The sequence below is a fragment of the Ictidomys tridecemlineatus genome, chromosome 3 (assembly GCF_052094955.1).
Source record: "Ictidomys tridecemlineatus isolate mIctTri1 chromosome 3, mIctTri1.hap1, whole genome shotgun sequence".
Classification (NCBI taxonomy): Eukaryota; Metazoa; Chordata; class Mammalia; order Rodentia; family Sciuridae; genus Ictidomys; species Ictidomys tridecemlineatus.
The window spans coordinates 54,030,677-54,047,627 of record NC_135479.1 but is presented as its reverse complement, the minus strand read 5'-3'; the positions used below and the strand labels follow the sequence as shown (position 1 = coordinate 54,047,627).

The 16,951-nt window shown below is 45.4% G+C and overlaps 1 protein-coding gene across 6 annotated transcripts in view; it reads left to right on the top strand.

The window, feature by feature from the left end:
- Positions 1-16,951, top strand: part of Gas7 (growth arrest specific 7) — a 226,809-nt gene that overhangs the window by 111,377 nt on the left and 98,481 nt on the right. The window contains exon 1 of one of the 6 annotated variants that reach the window (XM_078042890.1): positions 15,265-15,610. The exons of 4 other annotated variants lie outside the window; for them this stretch is intronic. Coding sequence is in view for 1 of the 2 variants with exons in the window: in XM_078042885.1 (XP_077899011.1) it covers positions 15,608-15,610 (3 nt within the window). In the remaining variant the exon portion in view is untranslated. Of the gene's footprint in view, positions 1-15,264; positions 15,611-16,951 lie in introns of those variants that run through there. One more of the 6 variants, XM_078042885.1, reaches the window with a different exon arrangement.

Here is a 16,951-nt window from a genome sequence, read left to right as displayed (position 1 = left end):
CCCCCACCCCCACCCCCATCACTTTCTCTGCTTCCTTCCCCCAATGTTGGTCCAACTCTCCTTCCTTAACCAGTCTCCACTTCCTCACACACCTCCTCCCCTTCTGAACCTTCTCAACAGTGACTGAGGTGAACAGGCTTTCCAGGGTCCTTTCTACCCTAGGATTCTTGTCCTGTGCACAGGTAGCATCCAAATGCATCCAAATGCATTTATCAGGTGTGGATAGTAAGAGATCCTAGCCAACAAGCTGAATGGCAGGGGGTAAACTTGCTCATTCATTGATGCTCTAGGGGAAGTAGCATTTAACTCTTTAAAACTAGAGAATCCCCTCTTCAAATGGTACCCAGCCGTTAAATCCAAAGGTCGCATGCTAGTGTCCAGTGGGTAAAATCAAGTGCAGACTGTTTTTGTTGTTGTTAGTTTTAATTTCTGTTTTCTTGACCATGATTTTATTTAAAAATTTTTGAGTTGATGGCCAACATCTTAAAATCATAATATTTCGCATTAAAAATCCAACTTTCCAGCTTCTCTTGCAAAAGTGAGGAGCTCTGGCAACAGAGCCCACTGTTCCGCATGGCCACAATATGCTGATGGTGGAGTAGTGAGTTTCCCACTTAGCCCCAGTCCCCGCCTATCTCTGCTGATCGCCAGCCAGCCCTGGCACACCAATAGTGGGATGGCTGCCATTATTTATTTCATCTGGGATCTTTTTCCTTATGGGGAGGGAAAAAGTGAAAAATTTCCTGCATCCATGTCCCAGGAAAGAAGGAAAGTAACAGGGCTATGATTTAAAAAAAAAAAAAAAAAGTTTTAGTCTATTCCTTTCTGAAAGTAAATTTATCAGTTTCCTAAAGATGAATATTCTAAGATCAGATCTGATCTTCTTTTCCTCCCTCCCTCCCTTCCTCCCTCCATCCTTCCTTCCTTTCTCTTGAAACCAGTGGTTCTCAAAATGTGGTACCCAAACCTGTAGCAGCTGCATCTTGGAGGAACCTGTTAAACGTATGAATTATTGGACCCACAGAGAATTCCCACTAGTGTGTGTTCTACCTTGGGATGGCTGCTGGAGTCTGAGAACCTCTGTTCTGATCCACCAAGTGTGGGAAGAATGCCAAGCTTTATTATTGTCATTTTCTGTCCTTTTGAGAGCCAGAAAGGAAGAGAGGCAAGGCTTCCTAACCAAAGGGTCTCCCTCCACTCCACACCCTGCACACACTGAGAGGCAGGAAGATCATTTCGTCGGACAGGATTTCAGCAAATCCAACTTCCATCTGTGGATCCCCCTGACACACATTGAAGCATGTCTTACTCATTTCACATTCCGTAACCAAATAGCCCACAGTCATTTATAAAGAAAAAAAAAATTATTGGGTTCTTGGTTCCTGAGGTTAGGAAGTTTAAGACCATGGCACCAGAATCCCCTGAGGCCCTCTTTGCCATGGTGGAAAGCAGAAAGACAAGAACACAAAGGTGCAATCGAGCTAAGAAGGCCAAACTTGCTTTAGAACAAGTCCGCTCTGGGAATAACTAACCCCCTCCAACAATAACGCCAGTCATCCATCTGCGAGGGCTCTGACCGAATCCCCTCTCAAGAATGACATTAGGGATTAAGTTTTCCAAATATGGACTTTGGGGGATATATTCCAACCATAATCATGAATAAGCTGGTACCTTCCGCTGCCCTGGAGAGATGGCCACTGGGCTGCTGTCCTGTATTCAGGAGCTAGGGGTTTTTAGATGGATTTTTTTTTTTTTTTTTTTTGCAAAATAATATTCAGTTTCTCCTCTCAACCCTCAACTGTACTGGGTTCAAACCCAGAGATGTTCTACCACTGAGCCACATCACCAATCCTTTTAGTGAGTTCCAGGGTCTCACTAAGTTGCTTAGGGTCTCACTAAGTCGCCCACACGGGCCTCAAACTTGCAATCCTCCTATCTCAGCCTCCTGAGTTGCTGGGATTACAGACCTGCACCACTGTATGCCCAGCTTAGGTAGAAATATTAGACCCATTCTTTAAAAACATATAGACAAGAGCCAATCACAGATGTCCATTTTAATTCCAGCTGTGGTTACTCCGACGGCTGTTTCATGGGTGATCCCTTGGCTTCCCCCAGCTGCCTATCCCGCGGAAGGCTTTGATCACTTTAGTGGACAATCCACATCAGCCAACAAAGCCAATCTTTTCTGGACATATTCACCTGGAGAGCCAAAGGCCCCGGAGAAGCTTATTTTTCAGACCCCAACCACACCATTGAAGATCTTGTACCCCTGGCCCGTTTCATTCATTTGTGATTTGGGGATGTCTGAGAACATTTAAGTCCAGGACCCCTTTATAGGGTGGAGTAGATGAAAACATGGGCAGGGTTTAAGTCTACTTTTCGGTCTCTTCTGATCTCCCTCTGCCCTCACGGTCGGTGCCCAGGTAGCTTCAGAAATCCAGGACCACTAGACAGAGTGAGGTGTGTCTCCTGGGCCAGAGAGTTGAGCCCAGCCTCCCAGCATTCAGCCTAGAAGGGAGGCCCTGAGTTGATCACTAAGCCTCTAGCTGCCTGGGCAGGCGCTTTCTGTTGGAGCTCTCAACTCTGCCAGCCCCCAGAACAAAACTGCTTACAGCCACACGGTGTGCTCAGGGGACAGACACCCTGCTAGGGTGTTATTTCACTTCAGGGGGCTGGTCAGAGCTCTTTGCTGTGAAAATGGTATTCTTGGTACCCACCCTCTTTAACCACCCAGTTTCTGCCCCCTGGGACCTCTCTCATCAGTTAACGAGGCTCCCTGCTGACAGCCAGCTGTTACCTTCCATGAGAGTCAGATTGATAATTAGGGGTTTGGCTGGCGGTGGCTTCCCGGGTCACTTCCTTCCTGGAGTGCCTGCCTTTGGACAGAAGATTCCTAGGCACTACAGTGGAGCCTCAGGTACAGTGGGCGGGGAGCAGCCTGGGGTGAGGAGGAATTGGCACTAATCTTGGAGACAGAATACCAGGTTCTAAGTAGCATGATTATAAAGTGAAAATAAGTCCTTCCCTCCCAGGATGTCCCCTAGTCCCCATCTAATACTGGGTATTAAACCCAGGGATGCTGTACCACTGAGCTACATCCCCAACCATACATATATATAATTATTATATAATTTATATATTTATTTTGAGACAGGATCTTGCTGAGTTGCTGAAGCTGTCTTCAATCTTGCAATTCTCCTGCCTCAGTCTCCCAAGTCCTTGGTATTACAAACATGTATCACCATGCCCGGCTCCCAGAGTTTTTGCAAGGGTCAAATAAGCTATTCTGTAATTAGCTCCTGGCCCACAATAAATACTACTAAGAACAAGGAAAAGATAAGGTCTCATGGAGAAATTCAGGCAGTGTAAATGACTTTGAGGATATCGGATGGTGAGAAAAAGAGCCACCTAGCCCTCTTCTTCTTATTATCCAACTTCTCTCCTTTGGAGGAGCTTGGGGTGAGTGAGGGGCGCGTTCTCTTGGGGTGTCCTTTCGCAGGGCAGGAGAGTTCCAGTAAAGCTTTGGGAGCCCCCCTCTGTGAACATCATCAGGGTCCCGTGTGACGGGGTGGGCAACGCTTGGCCAGGGCCGTGTGTGTTCCTCAACCTGCCCTTGCTTTCCGCCCCCCAGCTCTGAAGGCTGCAATATTTCGACCCGGGGTTTGCTGGTCCCTTCTGATGTCTCTCTGAATTCTGGCTTTGTCTTCCATGTACCTTTCCTCTTGCTTCTCTGGTCAACCTGCATCCGAAGGTCAGATGGTATTGTTCTGGAGTGTTCTTCACAGACTGATGGGGAAGCCCATGTGACCTGAGTGACAGCCTTGGTGACCTCAGCTCTTGGCTTTTCTCAAAGGTTCTTCAGTGACTTTCAGGGATGGGACAGTGTGGCGTGAAGCTCACACGCATCTATCTGCATTTCTGCCCTCTTATGGAAACTTTATAAAAATTCTGTTAACTAGGTGGTGTCTTTTCATTTTGATATGTGGAAGTGAAAAACAGATAAGACTTATTGGGGTGAAGTGACATGCCCCACGTTAGGTGACTGGTGAGTTGTGATGGGATTTTTTTTCTTCTTCTATGCTTGGCTGAAGGTGAGGAGCTCAGCTTGGGAGCACACAGGCGGATGTCTGTGGTCAACCGAGTGGTTTACAGGACTTCTGTCTTCTGTTCTTACCCCTGTCCTCACCCCAGCCCCGATGCACACCTCATTCTGTTAATCCCCATAGCAGAATAGAAGTGATGGGTTTCTAGAAGGCTCTTGTTTGCATGGAGCTTTGCATCTCGATGAGTAGGAAAAAAACAGGCAGAAGAGGATCTGCCAAAAGGGAAAAAATCAACTGGGTTTGTGACTTCACTCCTCTGTGTACGCAGATGTTTCCTCCCTGGGCCTCCTCCCTCCGCCAGGGCTGCAAACAGATGGGAAGTGGCTGGTGGATGAGCAGACAGGGTTGGATGGAGGGGGTCACCTTTTCCAGAGCAATGTGGAGGGCAGCTTGAGAGCAGCCCTCAATGAGGCTTTGGCTTCTGCTGTGCTGTCTGAACACAAGCTTGTCTTCTAGCCATGATGGTGACAGCCACATCAAAGTTTAGAGCAGCCAAAGGACAAGAAGGAGGGGACTCTGCATGGGGACTGGGGAGATCTGGTGTCCAATCCCTGTCTCTGGGCCTTAATTTCCTCATCTTTAAAATACTGATGTGGAATCAAGGGGTCTCCAAGGCCCTTTCCATCTTGGTATTTTTTTTTTTTTACAATCCAGCTTTGCATTGGTCAAGAAAGTTCTTTATCTTGACTCACTTTATTTTTGTTTTGTTTCAAGATAAAGCTCCCCTAGCCTTCTAACCATTCATTGAACCCTAATCTCATAAAAACAATCATTTTAGGAGCAGGCAAGTGAGATGGGATAGGTCAAAGTGGAACTTAGGAGCATTATTTAATTTTTTAAAATAAGGCTATAGTCACCCATGAGCCCATAATAGAAACGAAGTTAACGATTTTAAAATGCATTAAAATTAATTGTAGAAAAGTTAAAAAAAATACAGAAAAGGGAAGTAAGAAGAAAATGGGGAGGTTCCATTTCTTCTTCTCCTTTTTCTTAATGCTGTGTATATTTTTCTCCATAATTGTGATTACCTATGCTTAGAGTTGTATATACTGATTTGGGGAGGTGGGAGTTATGTAGTTGTAAAAATAATTTTAAGAACTCATTTTAGGGTGGGGATATAGCTCAGCTGGTTGAGTGCTTGCCCAATATTTGCAAGGCCCTGAGTTTGATAACCATCCTCACAAAAAAAAAAAAAAAAAGAATTTAACTGAAGCTGGGTGTGATGGCGCACACCTATAATTCCAGTGGCTCGGGAGGCTGAGGCAGGAGAAGGACCCTTGGGTTCAATCTCTGGTTTAAAAAAAGAAATTAACTAAAAAAAATGTGTAAATGAAGAAAAACTTAAACGCAGTAAAACAAAAATAATTAAAACAATGAGATTTGGAGTCGCACAGTACAAAGATAAACTTTATTAACATTTTTGTGTCTTTCCTTAGTGCCTTATTTGGAATAGGGAGAGCATTGTTTTCCATAGTTGAAATCATATTGCATATCTGATTTCCAAAGTAGAACAATTCTTGGAAGATGATAGAGAAAAGGATTTGAGAACACAAAGCACCAGCCATTGGGTGATTTATTAGTCTTTCCTGATTTAAGGAAAAAAAAAAAGACTTGGTCCATCTAATAGAATTTTAAACATGCAGAAAGTCATTAGTTAAGCTTTTTGACAAAGAAAATGGTTACTGTGGTCACTGACATAGCACAGCTTGGGTTTGGTGGAGGCAGGAAGCAAAGACTTTTTTTTTTTTTTAATTCTCCCAGCACAGTTATCTCCAAAGCTGGAAGTCTCCCATGGTTGGTTGGCATGTGCCAGGACAGAAAGGGCAGGGTCAGTTCTGCCCGCTCCTCACTGGTGAAACGAGGCTTCATGCACTGGCCAGTGGTACAGGAAAGGCGCATATCCCAGTCCTGGTTCTGGGATGGTAAGGAGCAAGAAGCAGAATGCATGAAACATTAGAGCCCCATGCTTTTTCCCTGAGCTGGAGAACCCACCAGACTGCACACAGCTTGCTGGGCTTCCAAGCAGAGTTTGGAGTTTATTATCTACACTGAGCAAGAAATGACTCACAGATGCATATACATAGTTACTTCCCCCCTCATCATCTTCTTGATATTGATTTATCTCTCAGTGCCTAGAGGCTAAGTGGGTGGTGTCTTCTCTTGCCTGCCCATGAGAGCCCTCCTATGTCTTTAATACATGGTTGTTTGGGTTTGTTTGACAGCACTGGGGACAGAACCCAGGGGTGCTCTACCACTGAGCTATACCCCCAGACCCAGCCCTTTTTAGTTTTTGCTTTGAAACAGGGTCTTGCTAAATTGCTGAGTCTCGCATCACTGTGAATACAGGCATGTGCCACTGTCCCTGTGCCTGGCTAATAGATGAGATAGTAATACAGCTTGGTGGATATGGATGCTTTGAATCACAAACTGTTGGAGAAGCTCACCTTTGCAGCTCTGTTTGTCCCACCTGCATGTGTGTGTGTTGGAAAGGAAGTGAATAAAATATATATATATATATATATATGTACATATGTACCCATGTGTGCATATTTATGTAGATACATATGATCTTAATGGGCTTTATTTTTGGTTCTAGAACTGGCCAGTCATTCCATTAGACAGACTTAAGTATTCAACAACTATTTATCTATCACTCATAGCAACAGACAGAGGAATATCTTTGGTCTGTAAGGCTTGACCTTGGTGAGATTTGACCTTGAGCACTCTCTAACACTTGCCCAGGGACCATCCCAGTCCCTGATGTGGGCACTGATACAGCAGTAAGGAAAACAATGTCCCTGACTTTATTCTGGTGGGAAGAGCAGGGTAGAGGAGAAGTCTGAGAAACATTTGATTTCCGAGGTAACCTTTTCTCTTGGCCTCTTTGTGTACATGACTTTGGGTCACTTATTAAATATCTGCAAATAATTTTTCCCCCTGTCTTCCCTAATGAAAAAACTTCTTAAATGTCTGCATCTTTTTATTTCTTCACTTTTGTTCTTTGCAGTTTGGGGAACTTTTACCATTTGCTCAGTAAGTCCCTAATGTCTCACCCCTTTTTTTCTGGGGGGAATGAGCATGCTAGGCAAGTGCCCTAGCACCGAGCTACAGCCCTCAGCCCCAAGTTTCATTTGTGGGTTTATCTGAGCAGTTTTTAGATAATCCTTACCTCATCCCTTTGCTTCTGTAGGTCACCCCTTTTGATTTTGGCTGTGTTTTTCCATTCTAATTTTCTGTTCCTCTTTCAAAGAGGCCACAAATTCTTGCATTCTGTTAGTTTCCAAGGTTCTTCTGAATTATTTCCTGAGCTGTGCTCTTCCTCTGAGTCGTCTGGATGGTATTTCCTCTCCCTGATTCTATGCATTGTCCCTTTTTTTCCTTCGGAGACATGGAATATGCCAACAGACAGAATGGAGGGACTCCCATTGACCTTGGCCCTCTGTCCGCTTGGGGGAAGATCGGCTTCCTTTCACAGTCACTTACCTGTCAGTCCCGTGATGCACACATCTCTCCATCCCATTCCACGTGCACATGGGCTTCCACCTGGAGATCTGCCCTTTTCCTAACTGCATCTCTGATATTCTGAATTGATAGAGTATGAGAGAAATCGTGATTCCAAGGGTCCTGTCTGCACCAGGGCATCTTCCTGCTCTGCTGCATGGGAGTCATCACTCCTCAGAATGGTGGTCACCCCTCCCAAGCCTCTGATGTCCCCCTGGGCCAGCTCACCTGGGGAACTGCTATACCTAGACAGGCGGTGGGGAGGGAAGGCAGCTCTGAGAGTGCATCTGTGTAGGGAGGGCTGGTTCTGCAAGGTGGTGAAGGGAGAGAAAGTGAAGGCACTGCACCAAGTGGTGCTTTTTCCTTTTTACAACTCGGCTGTGTTCTGTAAGATTTTTCTCCATTCACTCCACTGATCTGATGGTTTCTGGGGTGTTTTTCTCAGATTTAGACTATTTGAAAAAAAAAAAAAAAGATTGGGTGAGCTTTCTCTTTTCCCTTTTCTTCTTGTTACTAGTTTAACAGCACAATAACCAATTGACATGGGTGTCCTGAGGATGGCTGTCTGATGCGCCTTGGCCCTAGTTCCTTGCCCCTATCAGGTGGAGAACATTTTCTGTGTGTGTGTGTGTGTTGTGCGTGTGTGTGTGTGTGTGTGTGTGTGTTGCTGGGGATAGAACCTAGGGCCTTACACATGCTGGGCAAGCAGTCTACCACAGAGATTCATTCAGCCCTTGTCCCTTTACCACTGCAAATCTGCCATCTCCCTTTATTGATCCCCATAACTTCCTAATAATGATTCAGATGCTCATTCCAGGGATCGTGGCTGTGTGATCTGAAGGGAATTCAAGTTTAGTTTTCTGGGATTCCCTGGAATCCCAGATTCTTGGGAACCCTGGAAACTGTTTTGTGGATGCCACAGGCATGGTACTTTTTGTGCATAGTCTGAGGCCGTGTTTCTCAAAGTGTGCCTCGTTGACAACTGAGGACCCACCAGATAATTTTAGATCGTGTTGAGATCACCGCTTTTATGAGATATTTATTTTATTGGGCAACAAGAAAAAAAATAATAAAACAACCAAATCAGATGTGAGATTTCATAAATATTATTACTTAGGGCTGGGCTAGATTTAAGTTGGATGTAAGTCAGTTAAAAAAAATCATTAAGTAGGCTAGGGATGTGGCTCAGTGGTAGAGCATGTGCTGAACATGTGCTGAGCATGTGCAAGGCCCTGGGAAAAAAATTTAATCCCAAGCATGGAAAAAAAAATTAAATCATAGTATTGCTGTTGCACCGCGATGGGGCCCATTGTGACAATAGAATGTGAATGACTCAAGTTTGGGAATCCCTTAGAATTGGGGCTGTGAAGAGCTCTTTTAATTGGACTACCATATGAAGAAATTTTACAAGGATCTTTGGATTCTACCATGATAGAAACTGACTGCCCCAATAGGAGCCATCTGCTCAGGCCATCCCCGGACCTGGAGCCGCTCCCACCCATGGCCCTGCCCTCTTTCTTGCCTTCTTTTATAATGCATCTTAATAATATCTCCCTTCTCTTTCTGTCCACCTGCTCTGTAGCTCCTGTGTGTCTGTAGTCAGTCCATGCCCATCTCTCCTCCATAGTCCTTTTCCCAAGATAAACGAACTCACCCTCCCCGTATCAGCATTGTCTTGGAAATGAAGAGCTACTCATTTCTTGCTGTAATCCCCCCTGGTTTAGCTTCGGTGACTGATTCTCGGCAACCACATCCATTCATTTCCCCACATCTTCCCTGAGTGTCAGAAACTGGTCCAGGTGCAAAGGGGAAAGAATGAACACCTGGGCTCAGGGAGTGCTACTTGGAATAACAGAAGTCACAGAACGGGGAGGGATTGGCCCAAGGAACATCAAGAGAGAGTTTATTCTCTCACTGCTTAGGTGAGAACATGTCTCAAGTTCAACTCTCTCCTTTATATTCTTTTTTTTTTTTTTAATATTTATTTTTTAGTTCTCAGCGGACACAACATCTTTGTTGGTATGTGGTGCTGAGGATCGAACCCGGGCCTCACGCATGCCAGGCGAGCATGCTACTGCTTGAGCCACATCCCCAGCCCCTCTCCTTTATATTCTTATGAACGCTGAGTAGACCCGTTTGGATTTCACCACCTTCTCTGTGCAGTTGATGCAGCTCCATGTGCCAAGGGCCAGACCGACCCCCACTGCCCACTGGACACCTTGAACATGGACCTAGAGTCAACACGCTCCACCACATCCCCGTGCACTGCTTCCCTGCTCTGGCTGGCTCTCGGGGTCCCTGGTCCTCGCCTCTTTCTTCCTATGGCTCCTTATCTCATCAGTTACCAAAGCTTATTCTGCTTCTTGCATCATGTTCCTGGTACCAGGGTCAAGCCCTTCTTTTGTGTCCCTGGCTCTGAGGCCAATTCTTTATCTACTGACAAGCCTCCCTTGATCCTCCCAGCCAACAGGGACCCCGCCCTCCTCCGGATTCTGAAAGCTCTTATTGTCTCCTGACTTATCCCTTGGCACTGGTTACAATCTGCCTTGATAGTTTTATTATTTTTTTTTCGTTTCCACTTCTGTTTGTGATTTATCTTCCAAATTTTAGAAGTCAGGACCCACTGCAATACTTGCCTCCGTCTTCCATAGCAGTCAGGAAAGAGCAGTTAACAGCTGTTGGTTGGTTGGTTGATGGATCCTGTAGCCAAGAGGCCACACTTGCGGGGAGGAGATGATCCTTGAGACCCTGTACCCTGGAGAGGGCACAGGCTGATGAATAATTTTTTCCCTTCATGACTACGAAGCCTTTAGAAAAAGTGAGTCATCGCCATACCCAGATGTTCTTTCTTATTATCATTACAGGACAACACGATTCATCCTAAGGAGGACAAGGGCCTACAGAGAACGTGGTCTATTTTGGTTGATAGCTTTCAATTCATTGGAAACAAAAAAAAAAGGGAGGGGGCTGGTCTTCTCTGACTCCATTAAACTCAGGAAAATTTGACTTGGTGGAAATGATCGTCAGTCTTTTTCACTTTGGGGATCATGAACTTCCTGGCTGTCTTTCATTTTTTTATGTGTGGCCCCTGAAAGGCAAGACCTACCTATTTGCAGAGGCCAAATGGAGAGGTCATTAGTATACTCTTCACAGTCAATTGTAGTGATAGAGGACCATTAACAAAACAGAACTCAAGTGGCTTATGGGTTGAGATGCCAAGAGGTACCTCACCAGTAAACTCGTTACAATGTATTTGTGAATCTGTCATTTCCTAAGGGATTAACGTTGGGGAAGCCAAAAAAAATAAAGTGTCTGCAGGACTAGTGTGTTCTACTTGGCCCTGGCCAGAGCATATTAGCTTCCTGGTTTATAATGGCCCAGAGAGGTCTCTTGCCCTTGACCAGGGCCATGTTGGAGTTTGCAAGGGTGACCATTGCTGTGTAACCAGTAGTGCTAGATTGCCGTATTGTATCTGTTCATCTGTGTGGTGCTACTGTTGATGCTGAACAGGCTTAACTGTGTCCCCTCTTGTGGTTTTAAAACCAAGAAATCATGGACTGTGAAAGCTTCCATGGCCATTTTAATTCCACAAAGCCTGAAGGACTGAAGACGCAGGTTTCCTCCATCTAGGATCAAATGCAAGTTTGCTTTTATCTTCCTGTGGGTGAGCGGGATTCCAAGAGCAGAAAGGGACCTTGATCCTGTCTGTGCATTTCTGGCCTCAAAGGTGAGGGTGTGGGTTCCCCCATCAGCATCCCTCCCACATTTCAGAGAGAAGATACCAATAACTGCTACCCGTGGGGACCTCACCTCTGGATGCCCACCTCCTCTTAGTGGCTGGCTTGGGGCCATTTGACAAATGCAAGCAGAGCGTTTCTTTTTCTTTTTATGATGGAGGCAAGAGGAGAAAGGAGATTGCCTCAAAATTACTTGCTCTGAGTCTCTTCTTCCTATTTATACATCCTGGGACTACGATGAAAAAATTTTTTTAAAAATTGAGCGCATTGTAGTTAAACATGATATGGGGCTCATTTTGATATATTCAAAAATGCATGTAACAGTTTTCTCCATTTCAATCCCCAACACTATCCCCTTCCTCTATTCCATTGGTCTCCTATTTATTTTCTAATCGGTACAGTATTGTTATATAGAAAACTGGAATGCACTGTGATATACCCATGCATGCACATAGCCAACTGGGTGAGCTTTATCCTCAGTTCTTCTCCTTTGCCTCCCCTCCTTTCTCACCCTTGGTCCCCAGCTTCTGTGGCACTGATGCTCCTTCTGTGATGAAATTTTGCAAAGCACAGCACTGATGATGTCTCCTCCCCTGCTCAGTACCCACTGTTGCTTTCTTCTCGCTTATAAGAGAGAGTCGGCACTTGCATTTCTTTTCACAAACAGACCTACCTTCATTTGAGTACTAACCTATTTGTGTGTGTGTGTGTGTGTGTGTGTGTGTGTGTGTGTGTATTTGGTACCAGGGATTGAGCCCAGAGGCACTTAACTACTGAGTCACATCCTCAGACATTTTATTATTATTATTATTATTATTATTATTATTATTATTATTATTATTATAGTTGTAGTTGGACACAATACCTTTTTTTAAATTTATTTTTATGTGGTGCTGAGGATCGAACCCAGTGCCTCGCTCGTGCTAGGTGAGTGCTCTACTACTGAGCCACAACCCCAGCCCCACCAACCATTTTTATATTTTATTTAGAGACAGGGTCTTGCTAAGTTGCTGAGGCTGGCTTTGAACTCAGGATCTTCCTGCTTCAGCCTCCTGAGCCACTGGAATTATAGGCATGTGCCACCCCACTCAGCCTCTCCTGATTTTTTTTTTTTTCTCTCCTACTGGCCACATGGCTTGGAGTATCATACCTTGACCTTCCTTCCTGATCCATCTCCTCTGTTAAATGCAGATAATTATCTCCCCTGTTGATTTGTTAGGTGGATTAAGTGACATCAGATATGTGAAATTCACAACAGCTCCCGGCCCAGACTGAGTGCCTAATAACAGGTCCCTGTGGCATTCTTAGAGCAGATGAGAGCCCAACAGTTAGATTGGGGGAAGTAGAGTCCCCCAAGCAAGCCATGTCGATGGCTTTGAGGAGGAAACGATGAGTGCTGTCACAAGGCGTGTAAGAGAGAACATCAGAAAAGCAGGGTATAGTTTGGAAAGCCGAGAGTTGACGTGTCTGTCAAAGAAGAGGCTCCCTGTGACCCACCCTGCGCATGCCACATCCCTAAGCAGAAGGGCCCACGACTCACAGGGTGCTGGCCGTGTTGCCTCAGTTTCCCCAAGATTGCACACAAAACAGAGCATGGGGAATCCTGCTGTAGATGCTCAGCCTCCCTTTCTGGTCTGGCTTTCCAGGGCCCCTCACCAAGAGGCTGAGTGACTTCCCTCTGCATACACATTTCCCTGGAGATTCTGCCTGCATGTATCTCACAGATTGGCTTAAATAAATGTCCCCAGGACCCTTGATTTAAACCATCTCTGTGTCCCAGGCTTTTTTTTTTTTTTTTTTTTTTTTTGCGGTACAATACACAACATAACATCTGCCGTCTTCACCATTTTTGGATGTCTGGTTCAGTGGCATCAAGCATACTCACGTTGCTATGCAGCCGTCACCACCATTACCCACAGAACTCTTCTATCTTGCAGAACCAAAACTCTGTCCCCATTAGACACTAACTCCTCATTCTCCACCTCCGATCCCCTGGCGACCACATTTTACTTTGTCTCTCTATGAATTTCACTACCTGAGACCTTCATATAAGTGGAATCATACTGGAGTTGTCTGTTTGGACTAGTTTAATTCACTTAGCATAATGTTAAGGCTTATTCATGTTGATCCCTAAGATTGGTTCATGCTGTAACGTGCCAGAATGTCCTTCCTTTGTAAGGCAGAAGAATATTCCGCAGTGTTTATCATACCACTTTTGATTTACCCATACACCCATCAATGTCCCCTTGGGTTGTTTCCACCATTTTGCAATGTGCATATAATGTCACCATGAGCGGGTGGGCGGTGTACAAATATCAGTTCTTTGCAATATAAACCCAGAGTGGAATTGTTAGACTATAGGATGATTCTATGCTTCATTCTTTTTTTGTTTTCTTTGAAGGATCATCATGCTTTTTTCCCTGGGGGATACACCATTTTACATTCCCTCCAACAATGCACAAGGGTTCCAATTTTTCAACATCCTCACCAACACTTGTTCTTGTCTGGTTTTATTTTCCCATATTTTTTCCTTGGTGCATTATAATTGTATTTTCTGTCTTGTCATTGTGGTTTTGATTTGCATTTCCCTAATGAGTGGTAAATGTTGAGCATCTTTTCATGAGCTTGGAGGGCATTTTTACATCTCCTTTGGAGAAATGTCCTTGCTTAATTTTCAAGGGGCTATTTGCTTTTCATTGCTGAGTCTAGACTTCTTCCTGGGCTCAGAGAAACTGAGGCTCCTCATCTTCCAGCCATCGACGATAGCAACCACAATAATACCTGCTTTTACTGAGCACTTACATCTTCCTCACACTATGCTGAATGTTTACAGCCTTTTGAGAAAAAAAAAAGTGACTATCTCCATTTCACACTTGAAGAAATTAAACCCACAGGCCTTGCCCAAGGTCTTCCAGCCAATGAGCAATGATTTTTTTTTTTTTTTTTTTGGTGCTGGGGATGGAACCCAGGGCCTTGTGCATACTCGGCAAGTTCTCTACCACTGGGGTACACCCCCAGACCCAACTTATGAGTAGTGAGACAACTATAGCTTGGTAGTTGTCTGACTCCATCCATAAATGGGAGACTTAATTCCTTAGTCCCTAACTAAGGAACAGCTGTGAAACTGCTTCATAAATAACAGTTCTTCCATATGCTTTTGAGAAGCAGTGTCATAGAAGAAACCACAAAGACCTCGGGACCTCAATTTTTCTGTAAAGCCATATTTCATTCTATACAAGGATTAGTTTCTAAAATCCCAAAGGTTCACCTCTGAGAGTAATCACAGAAATAGATGGAACTTTAAATGCTGAATCTTTAGCTACCCCAGAAGGCTTCTAAATGGAAGATGATGGATTCAGCCAGGATCCAGACATAAACTCAGTTTGTTGGTGGGTGCTGTATTGCTGTCTGGGCCTAATCCTTTCTTTACTTGTAACTTACAACTTTGCGATCCTCCGGCCCTGTTATCTGGACCACATAGCGTTACCCCCTCCTTTGCCTTGGGTTTGTCCAGGTTTGGCGGTTGAAAGGACAAAGCGAAGGCCCAGGCTGCAAACCCACATCTTGACCTCTGGGGGCACCAGATGAACAGCCCTGGACAGGTCTCAAACCACAGGTCTTTGGGGGAAACATTCTCCATTCTTTTTATGTTGGCTTTTATCTGGCCTTGAGTTCACACAGCTGGGGCCCTGGTCAGGGCCAGAGCCAGGGCCAGAGCGATGACTTAGTGTTGGGAAGAAATTGGCAGAAACATTCCCCAGTGGAGTTTGGGTAGGCCCCAGGAGTCCCGCCTAAAAATGCAGTGGACAAAGCTGCCCTTGTCCACAGGCCGAGGGGTGGGAGGCATCTGGTCAGTGACACAGGCTTGGCCATTGTATGCCCTGACCTCAGCCAACTTTTTCTTTTAGCTGAGAAAGGGGAAAAAAGAGTGAAAGGGAGGGGGGAAAAAAATGAAGTCCTCCAGAAACTTTGCATCTGGAAAGTCCAGAATGAGTTGTTGATTTCCCAACAGACGCTGGAGCAGATTTGGAAGGAACTATGCAATGTAGTGGGTTCTTTGTGCAAGAACAGCTAAGAGAAAAGCCACAAGAACATCCTCCGGGGTGCCCAGAGCACAGACCCTGGGGTAGCTGCTTGTCAGCCTCCTTTCTCATAGAGGGTGACATGGAAAGGCAGCCGGCCTGAACCGGGCTCTGAGTCTAGGGCTTCAGACCAAACCTCAGTCTCTGGGTATAGCAACCTCCCAAGAGGATCAGCCGTTCTTCAATGGTAAGGATCAAACCTGCTTGTCTGCAGGTATGGGCTCAGGGCTCAAATGTCCTTCTGTGCATATTTCTCAGATGCCTTTGACGTTTTAAAGGGGCCATTCTGAAAACCTGCTGAGCCTTGAAGGGTTGGGGACCCTGTGTGTCTGGGGGGTACCTTTCACGGGCCGATGGCGTGAACAGGGAGAAGAAACAACATGGGTCACTGTGTAAGAAATCAGGAGAGGAGGGGAGGAAGAGAAAGGTTTAAGAAGGGGTGTTTGCAGAGGGAAAGGGTCCCCCAGGAGCAGTGCAGTTGCGAGTCTGGGGCAGAGAAGCAGAGTATTGATGTGGTTGATGATAGTCTGGGAATGGAGTGCAAATTTTGCTCCCTCTACTTTTCCAAATATGAAATTTAGCTTCTGCCTGTGTATCTCTGTTGCCCACCATGGCCCCATTCTACCTGGGGCACTATGAGGTACATGCTCTTGGGGGAGATTATAAGATGCTACATGAAGACTAGGGGGAGCTATTGGAAACCTCAGAAGGTAGTGGAGTATCTGCCCAGTAATAGACTATGGTTCCAAGCCTGGCTGAGGCTTCTTTCCAGTTTGGGAGTGGCAGCGGCCACAGTAGAAGTTCTTCTGAGACTTAAGAATAGAGCGACCTTGTTTTGCCACCAGAAATTTAGACATTCTCTTTCCTGGACAAGAGAGACCTCTCATCAGTTTAGACTTTTGGTGCTCAGGCTCCAAAGGCTCTGTACAACTGAGAGGTCCAGTTTGTATAGAAAGGTGGGGGTATTTCTGCCTAGAATCTTCCTCCACCTCGCTGGACCAGTGAGCCTCTGCGATTTTGGTGTGGCTTCTGAGAAAGGCCGGGAGAAGGGAGATGGGGCTTGTTATCCAGCAGCGTCCTCCAAGGCCAGTGGACCTCCTGGGAAACACCACAGCAGAGCTTCTTCAAGGCTAATGTGGCACCATGGTGCATGTCAATAATCCCAGCTCCTCGCTCAGGAGGCTCAGATGGGAGAGTAGCAAGTTCAAGACCAGCCTAGACAATTTAACAAGACCTTGTCTCAAAATCAAATAAAATTAATAAAAGAGTTAGGGATGTAGCTCAGTGGTAAAGCACTTGCTTAGCAAGTGCAAGGTCCTAGATTCAATCCCTGGTACTGCCCCCCACCAAAAAAAAAAAAAAAAAAGGTTAATATGCATCTGGATTGCCTAAGGGTCCTTCACAATGCAGATGCAGCGCTGGGTATGGCCTGGGACTCCGTATTTGTAGCCCGTACCCCACAGGATTCCTGTTCTGCTGGTGCAGAGGGTTATCCTTGGAAAATCCTTGCTGTGAGGAACACAGATCA